Source organism: Canis lupus, chromosome 27, assembly GCF_048164855.1.
Source record: "Canis lupus baileyi chromosome 27, mCanLup2.hap1, whole genome shotgun sequence".
NCBI lineage: Eukaryota > Metazoa > Chordata > Mammalia > Carnivora > Canidae > Canis > Canis lupus.
The window spans coordinates 13,274,838-13,292,563 of record NC_132864.1 but is presented as its reverse complement, the minus strand read 5'-3'; the positions used below and the strand labels follow the sequence as shown (position 1 = coordinate 13,292,563).

The 17,726-nt window shown below is 42.5% G+C and overlaps 1 protein-coding gene across 7 annotated transcripts in view; it reads left to right on the top strand.

Moving 5' to 3' along the window:
- The window catches only part of KNTC1 (kinetochore associated 1), a 90,338-nt gene extending 82,321 nt beyond the window's left edge, over window positions 1-8,017 (top strand). For 6 of the 7 annotated variants that reach the window (XM_072802345.1, XM_072802349.1, XM_072802351.1 and 3 more), the window contains one exon: window positions 7,491-8,017. In XM_072802345.1, the coding sequence (XP_072658446.1) occupies window positions 7,491-7,529 (39 nt within the window). In that variant the 3' untranslated portion in view covers window positions 7,530-8,017. Of the gene's footprint in view, window positions 1-6,183; window positions 6,242-7,490 lie in introns of all 7 variants that reach the window. The other variant, XM_072802348.1, reaches the window with a different exon arrangement.
- The last annotated feature ends 9,709 nt before the right edge of the window (window positions 8,018-17,726 follow it).

Sequence of the window (17,726 nt, the reverse complement as noted above, 5' to 3'; positions counted from 1 at the left end):
AAATGAGTCTGAATGTTAACTCACAACAGCTAGGCCTTACCATTAACTCTACAAAACATTAGAGAAAGACAAAGTGGTGGTGGTGGTGTGGTTTTCTGGCATTCTTTACATATTTGAAAACAACTAGAAAACAAGAGCATGTGCTTCTAGACTCAACCAAAGCTGAGTGTTTTCCAAAGGGATTAAAGAAATTTCTGGAGTATTCTCTTTTTGAATTCTCCTTCCAGTGTTCATAGTACTCAAGAATGTGACCTCTAAACTGACTTTCCCTTGGTAACTACTCTTAAAGCTTTTTAAAAAGCAGCTTTATTGAGATATAGTCCACATACCATACAATTCACCCATTTAAAGTGTACACCGCAGTGGGGGGTTCCTGGGTGCCTCACTCAGTTGGTTAAGCATCTGCCTTTGGCTCAGGTCATCCCCGAGGTCCTGGAATTGAGCCTTGATTTGACTTCCCTGCTCATCAGGAGCCCTGCTTCTCTCTCTCCCTTCGCCCCTCCCATCCACTCATGCTCACATCCGTTCTCTCTCTCTCTCTCTAATAAATACAATCTTTTAAAAAAAAGTACACTTCGATGGTTTTTAACATACTCACAAATATACACAACCATCATCACAGTCAATTTCAGAATATTTACATTACCTCTATTTTTTTTTTTTTTTAAGATTTATCTATTTATTCATGAGAGACACATAGACAGAGAGGCAGGCTCCTCGCCAGAGCCCGATGCAGGACCTGATCCCGGATCCCAGGATCTCAACCTGAGACGAAGGCAGCCACCCAACCGCTGAGCCACCCAGGCATCCCTATTTACATTACCTTTAAACAAAACTCTGTATGTCACAGCTTCATTCCTTTTTATGGTGTAATAATTTTATTCCATATTATAGATGGAATATTTTGTTTATTCATCGACTGATGGACATTCAGGTTGTTTCTACCTTTTGGCTATTATGAAAAACATCACTATATCCTATAGCTTTTGAACCACCTAGATACTCTTTAGGTTTTTTTCAATATGTATACCCAGACTTATCCAAGATATCAGATAAGATTCAATGATCAGAGTTTTCCATTCCCTACCTGTCTTGAGGAGCAATTCTCTGCACATACTATGCAGTTTCGAGTCTTTGCTCCTTCTGTTTTGCCTAGTTGATGCCCTCATTCCTCATTACATATTTACTCAGTATCCAAGTTCCTTGAATCACTTAAGAGAACATCTAATTTATGTGATTATGCACATGTATACCGATGAAGCATTAGGATATTCCTTGTAATCAAAAAGATAAGTGATAACCAGGAGAATCTCAAAACCAGAATTATTCTTTAATTAAAAAAAAAAAGATTTATTTATTGGGGCACCTGGGTGGCTCAGCGGTTAAGTGTCTGCCTTCAGCTCAGGGCGTGATCCTGGAGTCCCAAGATCGAGTCCTGCATCTGGCTCCCCGCATGGAGCCTGCTTCTTCCTCTGCCTATGTCTCTGCCTCTCTCTCAGTGTGTCTCTCATGAATAAATAAGTAAAATCTTTAAAAAAAAAAAAAAAGATCTATTTATTTTAGAGAGAGAATCATAACCAGACTCCATGCCCAGCACAGAGCCCGATGTAGGGCTTGATCTGACCCCCTGAGATCATGACCTGAGCTGAAATTAAAAAATCAGACGCTCAACTGACTGAGCCACCCAGGGGCCCTCCCAAGATTTTTTTAAAAAGATTTTATTTATTGATTTTTAGAGAGAGAGAGTACAAGCAGGGGGAAGGGCAGAGGACGAAGGGGAGAAAGAATTTCAAGCAGACTGAAGCTCAGCTCAGAGCCAGATGTAGAGCTCCATCTCATGACCCTGAGACCGTGACCTGAGCCGAAATCAAGAGTTGAATGCTTAACCATGGAGCCACCCTAGTCCTCCTCGAAACCAAAGTTATTCCCAACTCATTTTTTTCTAATGTTCTTCGTATAGACTTGATTTTTTTAAGTCTTTTTTTTTTAGTCTTATGATATATTACTCATAATCCATTCTATATTTCATACCTCAAAATAGTGTAATTTGGAGTTTGGGTCTGCGAGCAAACGGCCAAAAAGGATTCATGAGACATTTTCCGTGCAAAAAAGGTGATTTTATTAAAGCATAGGGACACCACACGTGGGCAGAAAAAGCCGAATTGTAAGTGCGGAGTGACTGAATACATATTATCCTATGGAAGGGGAAGGTGACATTAGGGCTCCAGGAAATTGAGTCTCTATAGGTTTCTGGAAATCTGACTATTCTCAAGATTGTGTTTTTCTTGTAAATCATTAAGACAGTTACAGACTGATGGAGTTTTATATCCTTCATGACTGTGATTTTTATCAGTTGACCATTTGCTTTTTCCTTCCTTTGTTCTTGGGCAGCCATGAGTACCTCAGAATGTCACATGTATTCCACTCCACCTTGGGACAGGGGAGTATGTGGCGTGTCACGTTGCCTTTTGCCCTCAGCTTGCCTTCTGTTATGTCATCAAAAAGAAGAAGTAGTAATTTACAAAATTTCCTCCCCTCCTTCCCACTCTATAATGTCACATGTCTTGTAATTGCTGTTTTTATAGTCATAGAAGCCAGAATGTGTAGGAAAACTTCATCATCAAATGATATGAGTGCATATGCTGGTGCTTCTCTTGCTCTCTTTTTAAGATTTTAAAATCTTAAAATGTGGGAGGCAGACATGCAGACTCTGTGCTGAGTGTGGAGCTTAACACCGGGCTTAATCTCACGCCCTGAGCCAAAACTAAGATTCAGATGCTTAATTGGCTGAGCCACCCAGGCACTCCCCTAGTTCTCTCTCTTTTTTTTTTTAAGATTTTATTTATTTATTCATGAGAGACACACAGAAAGAGGCAGAGACATAGGCAGAGGGAGAAGCAAGCTCCCTGTAGGGAGCCCGATGTGGGACTCGATCCCAGGACACCAAGATCAGGCCCTGAGCCAGAGGTAGATGCTTAACCACTGAGCCACCCAGGTGTCCCAGAAGAGCATGCAACTGTTGATCTCAGGGTTACGAGTTGAGTGTATGGATTACTTAAACAAATCAAACAAAAAAACATAAAAATTAAGGGGTACCTGGGTGGCTCATTTGGTTAAGCATCCAACTCTTGGTTCGGGCTCAGGTTGTGATCTTGGGGTTGTGAAATCAAGCCCTGCATCTGGCTCCGCATTTGACGAGGAGTCTGCTGGAAATTCTTTCTCCCTCTCCCTCTGCTCCACATCTGGCATGCATGCGTGCTCAAATACATAAAATCTTTAAAAAAAAATAATAAAATAATAAAAATAAATTTAAAAAAATTTTAAAAGACTCCTAACCAAGCCCAGTCTTCAACATTGAGTTCAATCATTCACAAGTTTGCCAGGCAGACATAAGAATTCTGCATAGTCATGGATTAATGGGTCACCTTTTCTCAGAAAATGACAGGCTTTTGGTTCAGTTTGGATTGCTGGTGGGATTTTTCTGTATTTTTATTTTTACTTCTGGGCTCAGAGGAGGAAAAGAGACGCTGACAGTGAGGAAGGAAAGAAAATATAAGTGGTGAGGGTCATAGGGAGTTGAAGAGATCTTCAGCGTGAAGGAAGAAAGGCCCAGAAAGGCGAAGGCCAGAAACCCAGCCACACTCTCGCCGTGTCTTCTGCTGGCCTCCTGTGTTAGGTCTCTTGAAAGGCAGTGGTAGAAAACAGTTTCTCCCCAGTTTTGCCCCGAATGTCTCTTGCTTTCCAGGGCTGCCATAAAAAATTACCATTAACTGAGAGCCTTAAAACAACAGGAATCGGGGATGCCAGGTTGTGAGCACCAGCTCCACAGTGGGCATGGAGCCTGAACAAACAAACAAACAAACAAACAAACAAACCAGGAATTTATTGCCTCACAGTTCTGGGGGCTAGAAGTCCAAAATTAAGGCATTGGCAGGACCATGCTCCCTCCAAAGGCTGTAAGGGAAAATCCCACCGTGTAGCTTCTGGCTTCTGGTGGCTCAAGGTGTCCTTAGCTTATGTTCCTTTTACTCTAGTCTCTGCTTCCATCATCACATGGTTTTCTCCCTGTGTCTCCGTACGTCCTTTTCTGTCTCTTAGGAGGACGCTTGTCATTGGATTTAGGGCCCGCCCTAATCCTGTGTGATCTCATCTTAATATTTACCCTAATTACATCTGCAATAGTGCATTTACACTATTTCTAAATAAGGTCATATTCCAGGTGGTCATTGATGAGGGAGCAGAAGACTAGCTGGGAGCGTAGCAGAAACCGACATCCTGCAAACCACACCCCCCACTCTGGGGTGGAAGCTGTGACCTTCCTTAGGCACTCCTGGCTGTCCTAAACCTGAGGAAAGGAAAGACGAATGGTTAACTAATAGAGATCACAGTCCTGCAAGATAAGTCTCCCTCAAGTTACAAATGTCTTGGTGATTTACAAGAAAAAAGCATTCTTATCAAATAATCTAACTCCCCAAAAGAAATGTAGATAAAATTAAATCTCCTTACAACCTGCAGGCCGTGGACAAATACTTCAGGGGGCAGAGTACAGCATTCCTCAAGGAACTTGAAACTGCCTTAAAGTTAATGCTTTGCTAGAAGAGAAAAGCAACCTTAGCTTGATGTCAGCCAGACCTCCAGGATCCTGTAAGTCTTCTTTAACATATGAAAATCCCTTTAGAGACTTCTTTTATCTCTGTCCCTCCCAGATGTATGTTAGCAATCATCCTCCAAGCATACAGGGCACTGATGTACATCTGAAGAGTCTCATGACTAAGGGTTTACTGGACAGTAGTAAATGACCTTAACTTTTTTAAAAAAATATTTTATTTATTTATTTGACAGAGAGAGAAAGAAAGAGAGAGAGAGAGAGAGAAAACACAAGCAGGGGGAGGGACAGAGGGAGAAGGAGAAGCAGACTCCCCCCTGAACAAGGAGCTCCATCCCAGGACTCTGAGATCACAACCTGAGCCGCCCAGAATGACCTTATCTTAACAGTAGCTAGCCCCTCAAATTCCTGGAAATCTTGTTTCCAAATTCTTTAGAGATTTTCTTTCTTTCTAACCGCCACCTATAAAGTATATGAATCAGCTACCCCTCCCAACCCCAGTGCAGTTCTTCCTGCCTATGGGTCCTGTCCCCATGCTCCTTTAATAAAACCACCTTTTTGGGGGATGGCACCTGGGTGGCTCAGTCCGTTAAGCGTCTGCCTTCAGCTCAGTTCATGACTCTGGGGTCCTGAGATAGAGCCCCACATCAGGATCCCTGCTCAGTGGGTTGTCTGCTTCTCCCTCTCCTTCTATGCACACACTCTGTCTCTTAAATAGACAGATTGAGCTTCAAACAAACAAAACAAAAAAACACTACCTTTTTTGCACTGAAGACACCTCAGGAATTCTTTCTTGACCGTTCACTCCCAGACCCCAACATTTCACATCAGGAACCATCATTCTAAAGGAATTTTTATTTTTATTTTTTAAAATTTTTTTAAAATTTTTATTTATTTATGATAGTCACACAGAGAGAGAGAGAGAGAGAGAGGCAGAGACATAGGCAGAGGGAGAAGCAGGCTCCATGCACCGGGAGCCTGATGTGGGATTCGATCCCGGGTCTCCAGGATCGCGCCCTGGGCCAAAGGCAGGCGCCAAACCGCTGCGCCACCCAGGGATCCCCTAAAGGAATTTTTATATGTTAAAGTAGACTTACGAGCTAAGATTGCCTTCTGCCCTTAGCAAAGTATGAATATCGAGGCAGTTGAGTCTGTAGAGGAATATCCCTTTGCCTGTTTCAAGGGCTTGTCAATGTGCTTTGTCCTGAGCTAGTCCTCTGTTCCCTCATCAGTTTTGGCCATGTGAACCAACATCATGTGCATTTTAATTATCCCACTACTGAGTCTATAGGAAAGCTAAGGAATCAACAGACTTAAAAAATGGATAACAGTAACCAGAAGGACAATTCTCGAAGAACAGTCTTTTAGGGATGCCTGGGTGGCTCAGTGGTTGAGCATCTGTCTTCAACTCAGGGAGTGATCCCGGGGTCCAAGATCGAGTCCCATATCGGGCTCCCTGGGAGGAGTCCGCTTCTCCCTCTGCCTCTCTCTCTCTCTCTCTCCCTGTGTCTCTCATAAATAATTAATTAAAAAAAAAAACAATCTTTTATTTCTCTATCCTCTACCTTTCTTTGAAGCTGGTTCCGGGCTAACCCCCCAGGACATCGGTAGACTCTACTCAATATCCTCATGCAGGTAAGCCCTCTGAAAGGCAGCAAGATTTGTGTTTTGTTTCCTTTTATTTTAGCATACTTACCTATTGTTTTGTAAATACCTCACATTCCAGGAGATTCAAGACTCCTTGAATAAATAACTCACCTCTTTATAGATAAGACGCATTGACTATCTGAATTCCTAGCTTAAAAAAAAATTACTGAGTGAAAACAGGGAGGAATGTAATGCAATATCCCTGTCAAATATTCTCAGAGGGATAAAACTTAATTCATTTTCATCATGGCTAATTCCCTGCAACCTTTATAAACAAATGTAGCACCTTAATCAGCACAGGCAAAGGACCTATTTCCTTTAATCCAACAGCTGTGAAACAGGTTTTTATGGTAGGCAACTTAAGTCATTTATTTTCATAGTTTACACATTACACAACAATTTAGGACTAGGTGCCAAGAACTCTGGAAGAACCAGATCAAATCCAACAACACTTCAAGTACTAATCCCTAATATTAGCCCTTAAATGCCCTTATAAAAGTCCACCTAGCTGCATTATCCTTTTCTTGAAAGCTTTCTATGTGTGGAGTAGAGCAGGAACCTTTTAGGGTGGCGTTGCCAGGACTTTCCAGAGCTGTGGGAAAGTGAGAGAAAGGCAGTGGAGACAGGACTACTTATCTCCCTCTGCTTTCCCCTGTCACAGCCTAGTGATGCAGAAAAGTCAACCTGTCTTTGAAAAGGGAAGTGTTCACCTTCATTGAATAGATTGGACAGAGAAAGCCTGAGTTTTCTATAATGCTTGGTCACATGTCAGTGTTAGATGCTATGCTCTCAAATCCCAAGAGAAGCCACACAAACTCCATGGCGTGGCCAGTGAATCCATCTCACCTATAGTGTTCAGAGCCAACAACTCTATAATTATGTCAAGATTGCATCTAAAGCTAGTCCATCCTGTTTTTGAAATACTAAGACTGGCTAGAGACCACAGGGCGGATGAGATCTGGGTTCATCTTGAAGAGCACCACCACACATAGACACATACACATTCCACATCTAACCTGGAGGATTAACTGCTCTCAAGAATTTGTCATCAAATTTGCTATTTACCTAACAAGCTCAAGAGGTATATATATTTCTTTCACGTTAGCCGTAACAATGCGTTATGTCATCTTTTCTCTCCCATGAGAGGACACTTAAAGTGTGTGAAGGTGGATGCTGTTGGTATTGTGATTCTTGCTCCCGTCTGGATAAAATTAATGCCTTTGCCTTGCTTTTTCAGAACCTTGAAATCTATACTGACTTTGGCTGCAAGTCATAGAAAACCCAACTAAAAGCAGCTTGAAGCAAAGAAGGCATTTATATCTTACATAATCAGAAGACTGGAGAACAAGTTCCCCCAACTTGCTAATGACATAATCAAGGGCCCAGATCCTTTCCATTTTTTCCACTTGGCCATCCTCTAGGGTGCTGGTTTGTCCTTAGTTTGTCTCCTCACAATGCAAAAGATTTCATCAGCTTCCAGCATGACATCTGTAGGCAAGAATTTCCAAAAATCCTTTTTTATTCCCCACCCCAAATCCTCTTTTTAAATTAAGGTGAAATTCATACATGAAATTAACCTTCTTTAAAATGAATAATTCGGGGACATTTGGTATATTCACAGTGTTGTGTAACCATCACCTCTCTCTAGTTCCAAAATATGTTCATCTCTCCCAAAGGAGACCCCCATTCCCACTAAACAATCATTCCCTATTCCTCCTTCCCTCATCCCTGGGCAACCATTCATCTACCTTCTGTCTCTAAGGATGTGCTTATTCTAAATGTTTCATTAAATTGGAATTATACAATACGAGGCCTTTTTTGTGGCTTTTTTCAACTGGTCTAATGTTCCCATGGTTCATCCACAGTGTGGCTTGTAACAACATGTCATTCCTTTTTGTGATATTCTATTGTATGAATCCACCACACTTTGTTTATCCATGTCCACAGACATTTGGGTTGTTTCCACCTTTTAGCTATTTTTTTTTTTAATTTTTATTTATTTATGATAGTCACAGAGAGAGAGAGAGGCAGAGACACAGGCAGAGGGAGAAGCAGGCTCCATGCACCGGGAGCCCGACGTGGGATTCGATCCCGGGTCTCCAGGATCGCGCCCTGGGCCAAAGGCAGGCGCCAAACCGCTGCGCCACCCAGGGATCCCCACCTTTTAGCTATTGAATAATGTTGCCATGAACATGCTTGTACATGTATTTGTTTGAGTAACCAATTTTCAGTTCTTTGGGGCATATACCTAGCAATGACATCGCTGGGACATTTTCTGAGAAGTATCCCTAGAAGACTAACCCTCACATCATACTGGTCAGAACTGCTTCACAACCCCAGGCCTGCAACAATGTCTTTGCAAGGAGAATAAGACCACTATGACTGGCTAAACTCACAAGATTCACACCCTGTAGCTAGGTTTGAACCCAGTCACCTCGGAAGGACACAGATGCTTGGAGGAAGGCCATTTGCAGAAGGTGGTAACCATGAGCACAAACACCATGACGCAGGTAGGCAAGTTCTCTGCCAACCACCCCCTCAATATTATTAGAGTAATCTGTATCCTGTTCATGGGTGTGAACTTCTCTGTTCTAGTTGTCAAACAACCTTTCCTTTATGGATTGTCTATTCTATAAACAGTTGTCTTAATGAAGAAGTGTAGGAACTAGAGTCATAATAAATAGCATGCCAGTGGTTCAAAGCCATGTGAAGTAGAAGCTCTTAAAAAATATTGGAGGGATGACCCTGGTGGATCCAGAGTGCACTTTCCCTCTAGTACCCTTGCAGAGACCCTGGCGAGATGCTTCAAATGGGAATGTGCTTCATTGATTTAATTGTCTTCTAGATTTTGATTTGTGTACCCAGATTTGCCTTTGCCTCCACCACCATCATATGGAAGCCATTTATGCTTCTATTCCACAAATATTTATTGTGTGCCTACTACTTCCACACCGCACAAGGCACTGCGGAAGTGGTAGTAAGCCAGAGGCTCTTAGTTCCTGTCCTCACAGAGCTTACAGTGTGGTGGATGAGATTGAAACTAAAGGAATAGTCAAGCAAATAATTATTTAATTCACAGTGTGATAAATGCTGTGAAGAAGTAAAAATCCAGGGTACCATGAAAGTGCAGAAGAGAGGAAGGATTCTGATCAGATCCTCCCTGACAATAGATGGTTAGAGAGGCTGCAAGTGCTCCCTAACATGGTGGCTCCCGGGAAGTGGTTACAGCAAGGAAATGTCAAGGCTATCCTTCAAAAGGCCAGCAAGGCCAAGGGCAGGATCCAGGGACACTGCTTTGAGCACCACGGACATGTATTTATTTTCAGCTTAATGTTCACGAGAAACATCAAACTAAGTTTGAAAATGAATGATTATTTTATATCTAGAAATTGGGACGCCTGGGTGGCTCAGCCGTTGGGCCTCTGCTTTCAGCTCAGGGCATGATCCCAGGTTGGAGGATTGAGTCCCACATTGGGCTCCTTGCAGGGAGCCTGCTTCTCCCTCTGCCTGTGTCTCTGCCCCTCTGTGTGTGTGTGTGTGTGTGTCTCTCTCTCATGAATAAATAAATAAAATCTTATATATATATATATATATATATATATATATATATATATATATCCAGAAATAATCAATCAATCAATCAATCCAGAAACCCCAGAGCAGGAAAGTTTTTAAAAACTGAATTGCAATCCCTCGTGCTGTTGTCTCTGGGCTATGGGCTATGGGCTTCCTGTCTCTGGGCTATGCTGAAAGAGAAGTCTATGGCTCAAAAATCATGCCACGTCACCTCTCTGGCTTCAGCTGACTAGAACAGCTATTGGTCTGCATCCCTAGGAACCATCCACAGCTGACCAGCAGCCCATGAAGTGGCCTGGTACATAAGTTTTGCTCAAAAAGGCACTCTCTTCTGGTATATTTGTTTCCTAGGACTATTGAAACAAATTATTACACATTAGGTGGCTTAAAACAACAGAGATTTATTCTCTCACAGTTCTGGAAGCCAGAAATCTGAAATTGAGGTGTTGGCAGGTCATACTCCTTCCAAAGACTCTAAGGAAAAAAATCTTTCCTTGCCTCTTCCAGCTTCCAGTGGCTTCAGGCATTCCTTGGCTTGTGGTTGCTTCACCTTACTCTCTGTCTCAGTCTTCACAGGACTTCTCCTCTGTGTCTCTCCTCTCTGTGTGTCTCCTATAAGGACACTGTGATTGGATTTGGGACCCATCCAGGTCATCCAGGCTGAGTTCATGTTCATATCCTAAATTTGATTACATATGCAAAGACCCTTTTCCCAAATAGATGATATTCACAAATAAGATGCCTCAAGTTGGGCTGGGGAACATGTCTTTTTAGGGGTCACCATTCAAGTGTAGTGGTCACCCACTACAATTAGATAGTGGCTATTACACTCAATAACATCCTCTGCTCATTAGAGGTGATGCTAGACAGTGACAATAATCCAGTCGAGTCTTCCCTTTGTGGAAGTTTGAATGCGAGACATGCAGAAGTTAACACCAGTCATGCAGAAGCAAAGAGACCCAGATGGAGACAGTTGGCAGAGGCTGTGAGTAAACAAAAGCCACAAGGTAGGGAGGAAAGCAACTCAGAAGTCAGAGCAATAACGAAGAGAAGCCACCTCACGAGAATGGTGACATTCTAGAGTTTCTCTTTCCTGGCTTACCATTTTCATCAATAAAATAAATAAATAAATAAACAAACAAACAAACAAATAAATAAATAAATAAATAAATAAGATATTTGCTTTAAAGATAGCAAATTTTTAAAAATATTTTATTTATTTATTTGAGAGAGAGAGAGAGAGCACGCAAGCAGGGGGAAAGTCAGGCAGAGGGAGAAGAAGTAGGCTCCCTGCTGCCCAAACATGGGGCTCAATCCCAGGACCCCGGGATCATGACCTGAGCCAAAGGCAGACACTCAACCACTGAGCCACCCAGGCACCCCCATTTTACCCATTTTAAAGTGGCATTAAGGGATCCCTGGGTGGAGCAGCAGTTTGGCGCCTGCCTTAAGCCCAGGGCGTGATCCTAGAGTCCCATGACGGGCTCACTGCATGGAGCCTGCTTCTCCCTCTGCCTGTGTCTCTGCCTCTTTCTCTGTGTCTCTCAGTCTCCCATGAATAAATAAATAAAATCTTTAAAAAAAAAAGTAAAGTGGCATTAAGTACATTCAACCATGTTGGGCAGCCATTGCACCCTATGCAGTTCCAGAACGTTTTAGTCCCCTGCCAACAGAAACTCCTTACCAACTGAACAGTCACCCCCCTATGCCCTCCCCCAGCCCCCTAGCGGCCCCTGATGGGCTTTCTGTCTTCATGGATTTGTCTGTTCTGGAGATTTCCTAGAAGTGGACCCCTACAATACATAACATTTCATGTCTGGCCTCTTTCATTCAGCATCACGTCTTCAAGGCGCATCCACATAGTGGCAAATGTCAGCGCTTTACTCCTTTCTGTGGCTAAATCGTATCCCGTTATATAGATGGACCACATCTGTTTATCCGTTTATCATTGATGGGTATTTGGGTTGGTTTTGCTTTTTGGCTATTGGTGTAGGTGTGAATATTGTGTTCAAGATTTTGTTTGAAGGCCTGTTTTCAATTCTTTTGAATATGTTCATAGGAGTGGCACTGCTGGGACATATGGTACCTCTATGTTTGTTTGTTTATTTATTTATTTATTTATTTTTTTTTAAATTTTTATTTTATTTTATTTATGATAGGCACACAGTGAGAGAGAGAGAGAGAGAGGCAGAGACACAGGCAGAGGGAGAAGCAGGCTCCATGCACCGGGAGCCCGACGTGGGATTCGATCCCGGGTCTCCGAGATCGCGCCCTGGGCCAAAGGCAGGCGCTAAACCACTGCGCCACCCAGGGATCCCTGTTTATTTATTTATTAAAAAGATTTTATTTATTTATTCATGAGAGACACAGAGAGAGAGGCAGAGACACAGGCAGAGAGAGAAGCAGGTTCCCTGCAGGAAGCCTGATGTGGGACTCAATCCCAGGACTCCAGGATCACCATCTGAGCCAAAGGCAGATGCTTAACCACTGAGCCACTCCGATACCCCTGATATCTCGATGTTTAACTTGTTGAGGAATTCCCAAACCGTTTTCCACAGCGGCTGCACCATTGTACATCCTACCAGCAACATAGCAGAGTTCCCATCCCTCCACATCCTTGCCAATGTCCCCCACCAACCCCGCCACCACAAAGTACAGCTACCACTACATGTACTGTGTATTTGTTTATGCACCACGGCCCTATGGAGGGCAGGTTCTGCATCTAATGGAAATATTTCTAGGGGATCACAGAGTCAGAAGCCTGCAGGAATTTAAAGAAACACTGTTGGCTCATGAAAAACATATCTGCCAGCCCTTTGGGCCAGTGGGCTGCCATGTTGCAGACCCTGATTGATTTTATCTTACTGAAATGTATATAGGGTGGATATAACATAATTCATGCAATGGATTCTCTCTTTTTTGGGATTCACATTGTGACAAGTTTTCTGCCACAAAAAACAATGCTCAAAAAAAAAAAAAAAATCCTTGTCTTTAAGTATTAGTGTTTTTATTTCTTTGGGCTAGATTCCCAGGAGTGGGATTAATGGGTGAAAGGGTATGTTTAGTTTTAATTTTAAGAGATGTTGCCAGATAGCTTTCCCAAAAGGCTGCAAGCTTCACATGTAGAAGAGTGCCCTTTCCTCCACATTCCTGCCAGCATTTGACAACATCCCATTTTCTGTTTGTGTCAGTCTGGTGTCCTGTTGCTTCTTTAATTTGTATTTTTTTGACCACAGAAATTGAGGGTGTTTTTATATGTTTCCTAGCCATTTCATTTTGCTTTTCTCTAAATGGTCTATTTATAATATAAGTCTGTTCCTGTAGTGGTTGTTTGTCTTGTTCTGGTCAATTTGTAAAGCTCTTTATATAGCATCCACTTGGCTATTGTTTCCTGGGGAGGGTTACCAAGGGTCACTCAGGCTCTGACTGGTCATGTGACCTTGGCAAGTCGTTTAACCTTGTCATGCCTCAGTTTACTCATCTATAAAGTAGTGATCATCAGGATGCCTGGGTGGCTCAGTCAGTTAAGGATCTGACTCTTGATTTTTGCTCAGGTCTTGATCTCAGGGTCCTGAGATCGAGCCCCCTATTGGTCTCTGTACTGCATGAGGAGCTTGCTTACGATTCTCTCTCTCTGGGGCACCTGGTTGGCTCAGTCAGTTAAGCATCTGCCTTCAGCTTGGATCATAATCTCAGGGTTCTGGGTTAGAGCCCCATGTCAGGCTCCCTGCTAAGTGGGGAGTCTGCTTCTCCCTCTCCCTCTAGCCTTCCCCCTGCTTGCGCTCTTTTTCTCTCTAATAAATAAATAAATAAGTAAATAAATAAATAAATAAATAAAATCTTAAAAAAAAAAAGATTCTCTCCATCTCTCTCTGCCCCTGCCCCTCCCCAAAGGAAAAAAAAAGAAATGATCATCATTGTCATCACCATTCCTGCTTCATAGCATTGCTCTAGACACAAGTGAGTTAATACCCTTAGAGTCAACAGAACAGTGCCAGGCACACAATAAGTCAATTCCAGTTGCTGACAGTTATTTATATTACAAATATTTTTCCAGCTCCATCACTTGAACTTGCTGTATTTATGGTATCCTTTGTCACACAAAACATTTTAATGTTTACATAGTCAAATATATCCATCTTTTCTTTCCTGGCTTCTGTGTTCGCTGGCTTGGTTAAGATCCCCATCTCTTCCATGACCAATTTCCTTGCTCCCATAATCAGAGGCACATAACTAACCACTTCCTTGATCTATTTCCTCCCTTTCTCCCTCACCCAGTAGGATGAGACCTTTAGAACACTTTCACTTCCTTATCTTTCTTTCCCCTGTTCCCTGCTGAGACCCATGACACTTTATACTTCCCTTCCCTCCATTGCTCTCTGAGGTTTGGCTGAGATAATCTAGTATTTGTTAGAAGTCCCTTAGAGGATGTTTGTTTGGTTTCAAGAATCCTTCCCTGTTCCACAAATTTCAGTCTATCCTGCTCCATTTAGATTAAAATGTCACATGTGTACATTTTTAATGCTGTTTTCTCTCTTTCTTCCTCCTTCCTCAGTTTTCTTTGCAGGTTTACTTTCAGCTTGGCTAGGCTTTTCTCAGGTACTTTCCTCAGACAGAGCACTGGGGATTATATTCTCTGAATTCTTGGGTCCCCTTGACCACCTTCCTTTTGCCTCAATAGATGCAAATATTCTGACAACTGGAGAGTCTTGGGTTGTGGTCCTTTCTCTCTTCTGTGTAGATACAGTTCCACTGTCGTTGTCCACTACTGTCAATGAAAAATCTGATCCCAATCTGATATTCTTTTTTCTTTGTGAATAGTTTTCTGCTTTCCACATGACACTTAAAAAAAAAAAAAAAAAAGAGGGATCCCTGGGTGGCGCAGCGGTTTGGTGCCTGCCTTTGACCCAGGGCACGATCCTGGAGACCCGGGATCGAATCCCATGCCGGGCTCCCAGTGCAGGGAGCCTGCTTCTCCCTCTGCCTGTGTCTCTGCCTCTCTCTCTCTGTGTGACTATCATAAATAAATAAAAATTAAAAAAAAAGATTTTATTTATTCAGAGAGACAGAGAGAGGCAGAGACATAGGCAGAGGGAGAAGCAGGCTCCATGCAGGGAGCCCGATGCAGAACTCGATCCCAGGACCCCAGGATCACAACCTGAGCCGAAGGCAGATGCTCAATCGCTGAGCCACCCAGGTGCGCCTCCACATGACTCTTGTATGATTGTTACAGAATATGCTTCATGCTTACATACACGTCTCCTCTCATCAGCCCCGTCTGGAACTCAGAGAGCCCTTCAATCTGCAATCTTTGGTCTTTACTATTCTCAGGGAACTTTTCTTGGCTTATTTGTTTATCTGGGGCATCTTCTCATCTTGGAGCTGCTACAGTGTGTGTGTTCATTCTTCTGGAGCTCTCCTCAATTCTATCTCCCCACAGATTTCTGTTTCTTTATAATTTTGGTATGTGCTTTGAGACATTTCTTGCTCTTGATCTCTCGGACTCCAGGGACCCGACTCACTTTTAACTCATGAGTTTCTTAATCTTGAAAATCATATATTTCAGCTCTGGGAAGTTCTTTATGTGGGCTGTATTTGGATTTGCTGACACATTCTTGTTTATGATGGTTTTAAATTCCGAGGCACATCTGTCCTCTTCAGCAATGTATGCTCTGATTGGTGTATCTGCCCTTCTGTCTCTGGGTGCTGGCGCCCATTTAATGGGCTGTTATTCCTCAGTGTCAGCTCGTTGGGGCTGAGCTTTCACTGTTGAGGTTTTCCTACACTGTGTGAGCTGGCAAAGCAGCCTCTACTCCTGTATATGAGTGATCTACTTTTACTCACAACACTTCTGACAAATGTGTGGGTTTTTTTCTCCATACTAGTCTATTCTCCAGCTCTCTGGACACCACCTGGGTGTCCTAGAATCCAGTTCCACTCTGAGACTAACTACTTGCAGTTAGTATCAGACCCCACAGATTAAGGGCTTGGTCCACAAGACTGCCTTGACAGTTCAGATGCCAATTGCAAGTCCCAGGTTGCCACCTGTACTTCTGATCAATCAGCTATAAATCAGGGGCTTCCATGTCCCCTTCTCCTGTTGGATAATTTGCTAGAATGGCTCACAGAACTCAGGAAAGTGCTTTACTTACTATTACTGGCTTATTATAAAGGATATTATAAAGATATAAATGAACAGCCAGATGGAGAGGTACATAGATAAGGTTTGCAAGGGTCCAGAGCATAGAAGCTTCTATTCCTGTGGAGTTGGGGTGTACCAGTCTCCCAGCATAAGGATGCTTTACAATCCAGAAGTTTTCGGAGCCTCACATTTAGTTTTTTTTTTCTTTTTAAGATTTTATTCATTTATTTGAGAGAGAGAGTGAGCATAAGAGAGAGCACAAGCTGCAGGGGCAGCAGAAGGAGAGGGAAAAGCAAGCCCCCTGCTGAGGAGGAAGCCCAGATGTGGGGCTGGATCCCAGGATGACCTGAGCCCAAGGCAGACACTTTGCTGACTGAGCCACCCAGGCAACCCTAAAACATATTTTTAGTACAAAAATGAAATGATCTGTAAAATCACAGATGTTAAAGTATATCATAAACTGTGAGTGTAGTCCAATAGATGATTTGAATTTAAAAAAATAATGCACCAGATATAGGTATACACAGCTCCACCAGAGAATGTTCCTTAAAGATAATGATTTCTTGAACTTACAGACCACCAATCGCTTTCCAAGTTCATTGAAAGAGTTTGTTTACACTGAAATACCTAGATAATGAAGCCGATGGAAAAACTGGATACAAACTGAAGATATGTATGAGATGATATACCCACTAGTTGAAGCCCCACTGGGTTTGAACTCTCCATCAGGTTGCCCGGAAGATGGCAATGATGCTGTCGGCTCCACCAGCAAATGCTAGTACCATTCTCACACATCATTCACCTCCAGCTCAAAGAAGTTGAGAAGACCCAGAATGCTCATTTGAAGCCAAAGAAAGCTTCGTCCTGGAACCCACAGACCTGGAGGCTCTTCCCAGAATCTGCTATTTTCTGCCTGCTTTTTCTATCTATTGGTATATAATACATTTCCTCAAAACATAGCAGTGTAAGGCAACAATAATTACATATTATCTCTGATGGTTTCCATGAGCCATGAATTCACACAGGCACTCCTGAACTGTACACTTTAAATGGTGAGTTTTCTACTATAGGAATTATATCTCAATAAACTGTTAAGTGTGAAGAATTTCAGGGTGAGGGACACCTGGGTTGCTCAGTGGTTGAGCATCTGCCTTCGGCTCAGGTTATGATCCTGGGGTCCTGGGATGGAGTCCCACATCAGGCTCCACACAGGGAGCCTGCATCTCCCTCTGCCTATGTCTCTGCCTCTCTCTCTCTCTGTGTCTCTCATGAGTGAATAAATAGAAATCTTTTAAAAAATAAAAAATAAAAAAATTAATTAATTAAAAAATATAAATAAATAAATAAATAAATAAATAAATAAATAAATAAAATAAAAAATAAAAAGAATTTCGGGACACCTGAGTGGCTCAGTCATTAAGTGTCTGCCTTGGGCTAGGGTTGTGATCCCAGGACACAACCAGGTAGAGCCCCGTGTTGGGCTCCCTGCTCAGTGAGGAGCCTGCTTCTCCCTCTGCCTATGTCTCTGCCTCTCTTTGTGTCTCTTATAAATAAATAAATAAAATCTTTTTTAAAAGAAAAAAAGAAAGAAGAAAGAGAAAGAAAGGTGTTAAGAATTTCAAGGTGCTGGGGTGCTTGACTGGCTCAGTCTGTAGAGAATGTGACTCCTTTTTTTTTTAAAGATTTATTTATTTATTTATTCATAGACACATGAGGGAGAGAGGCAGAGACACAGGGAGAGGGAGAAGCAGGCTC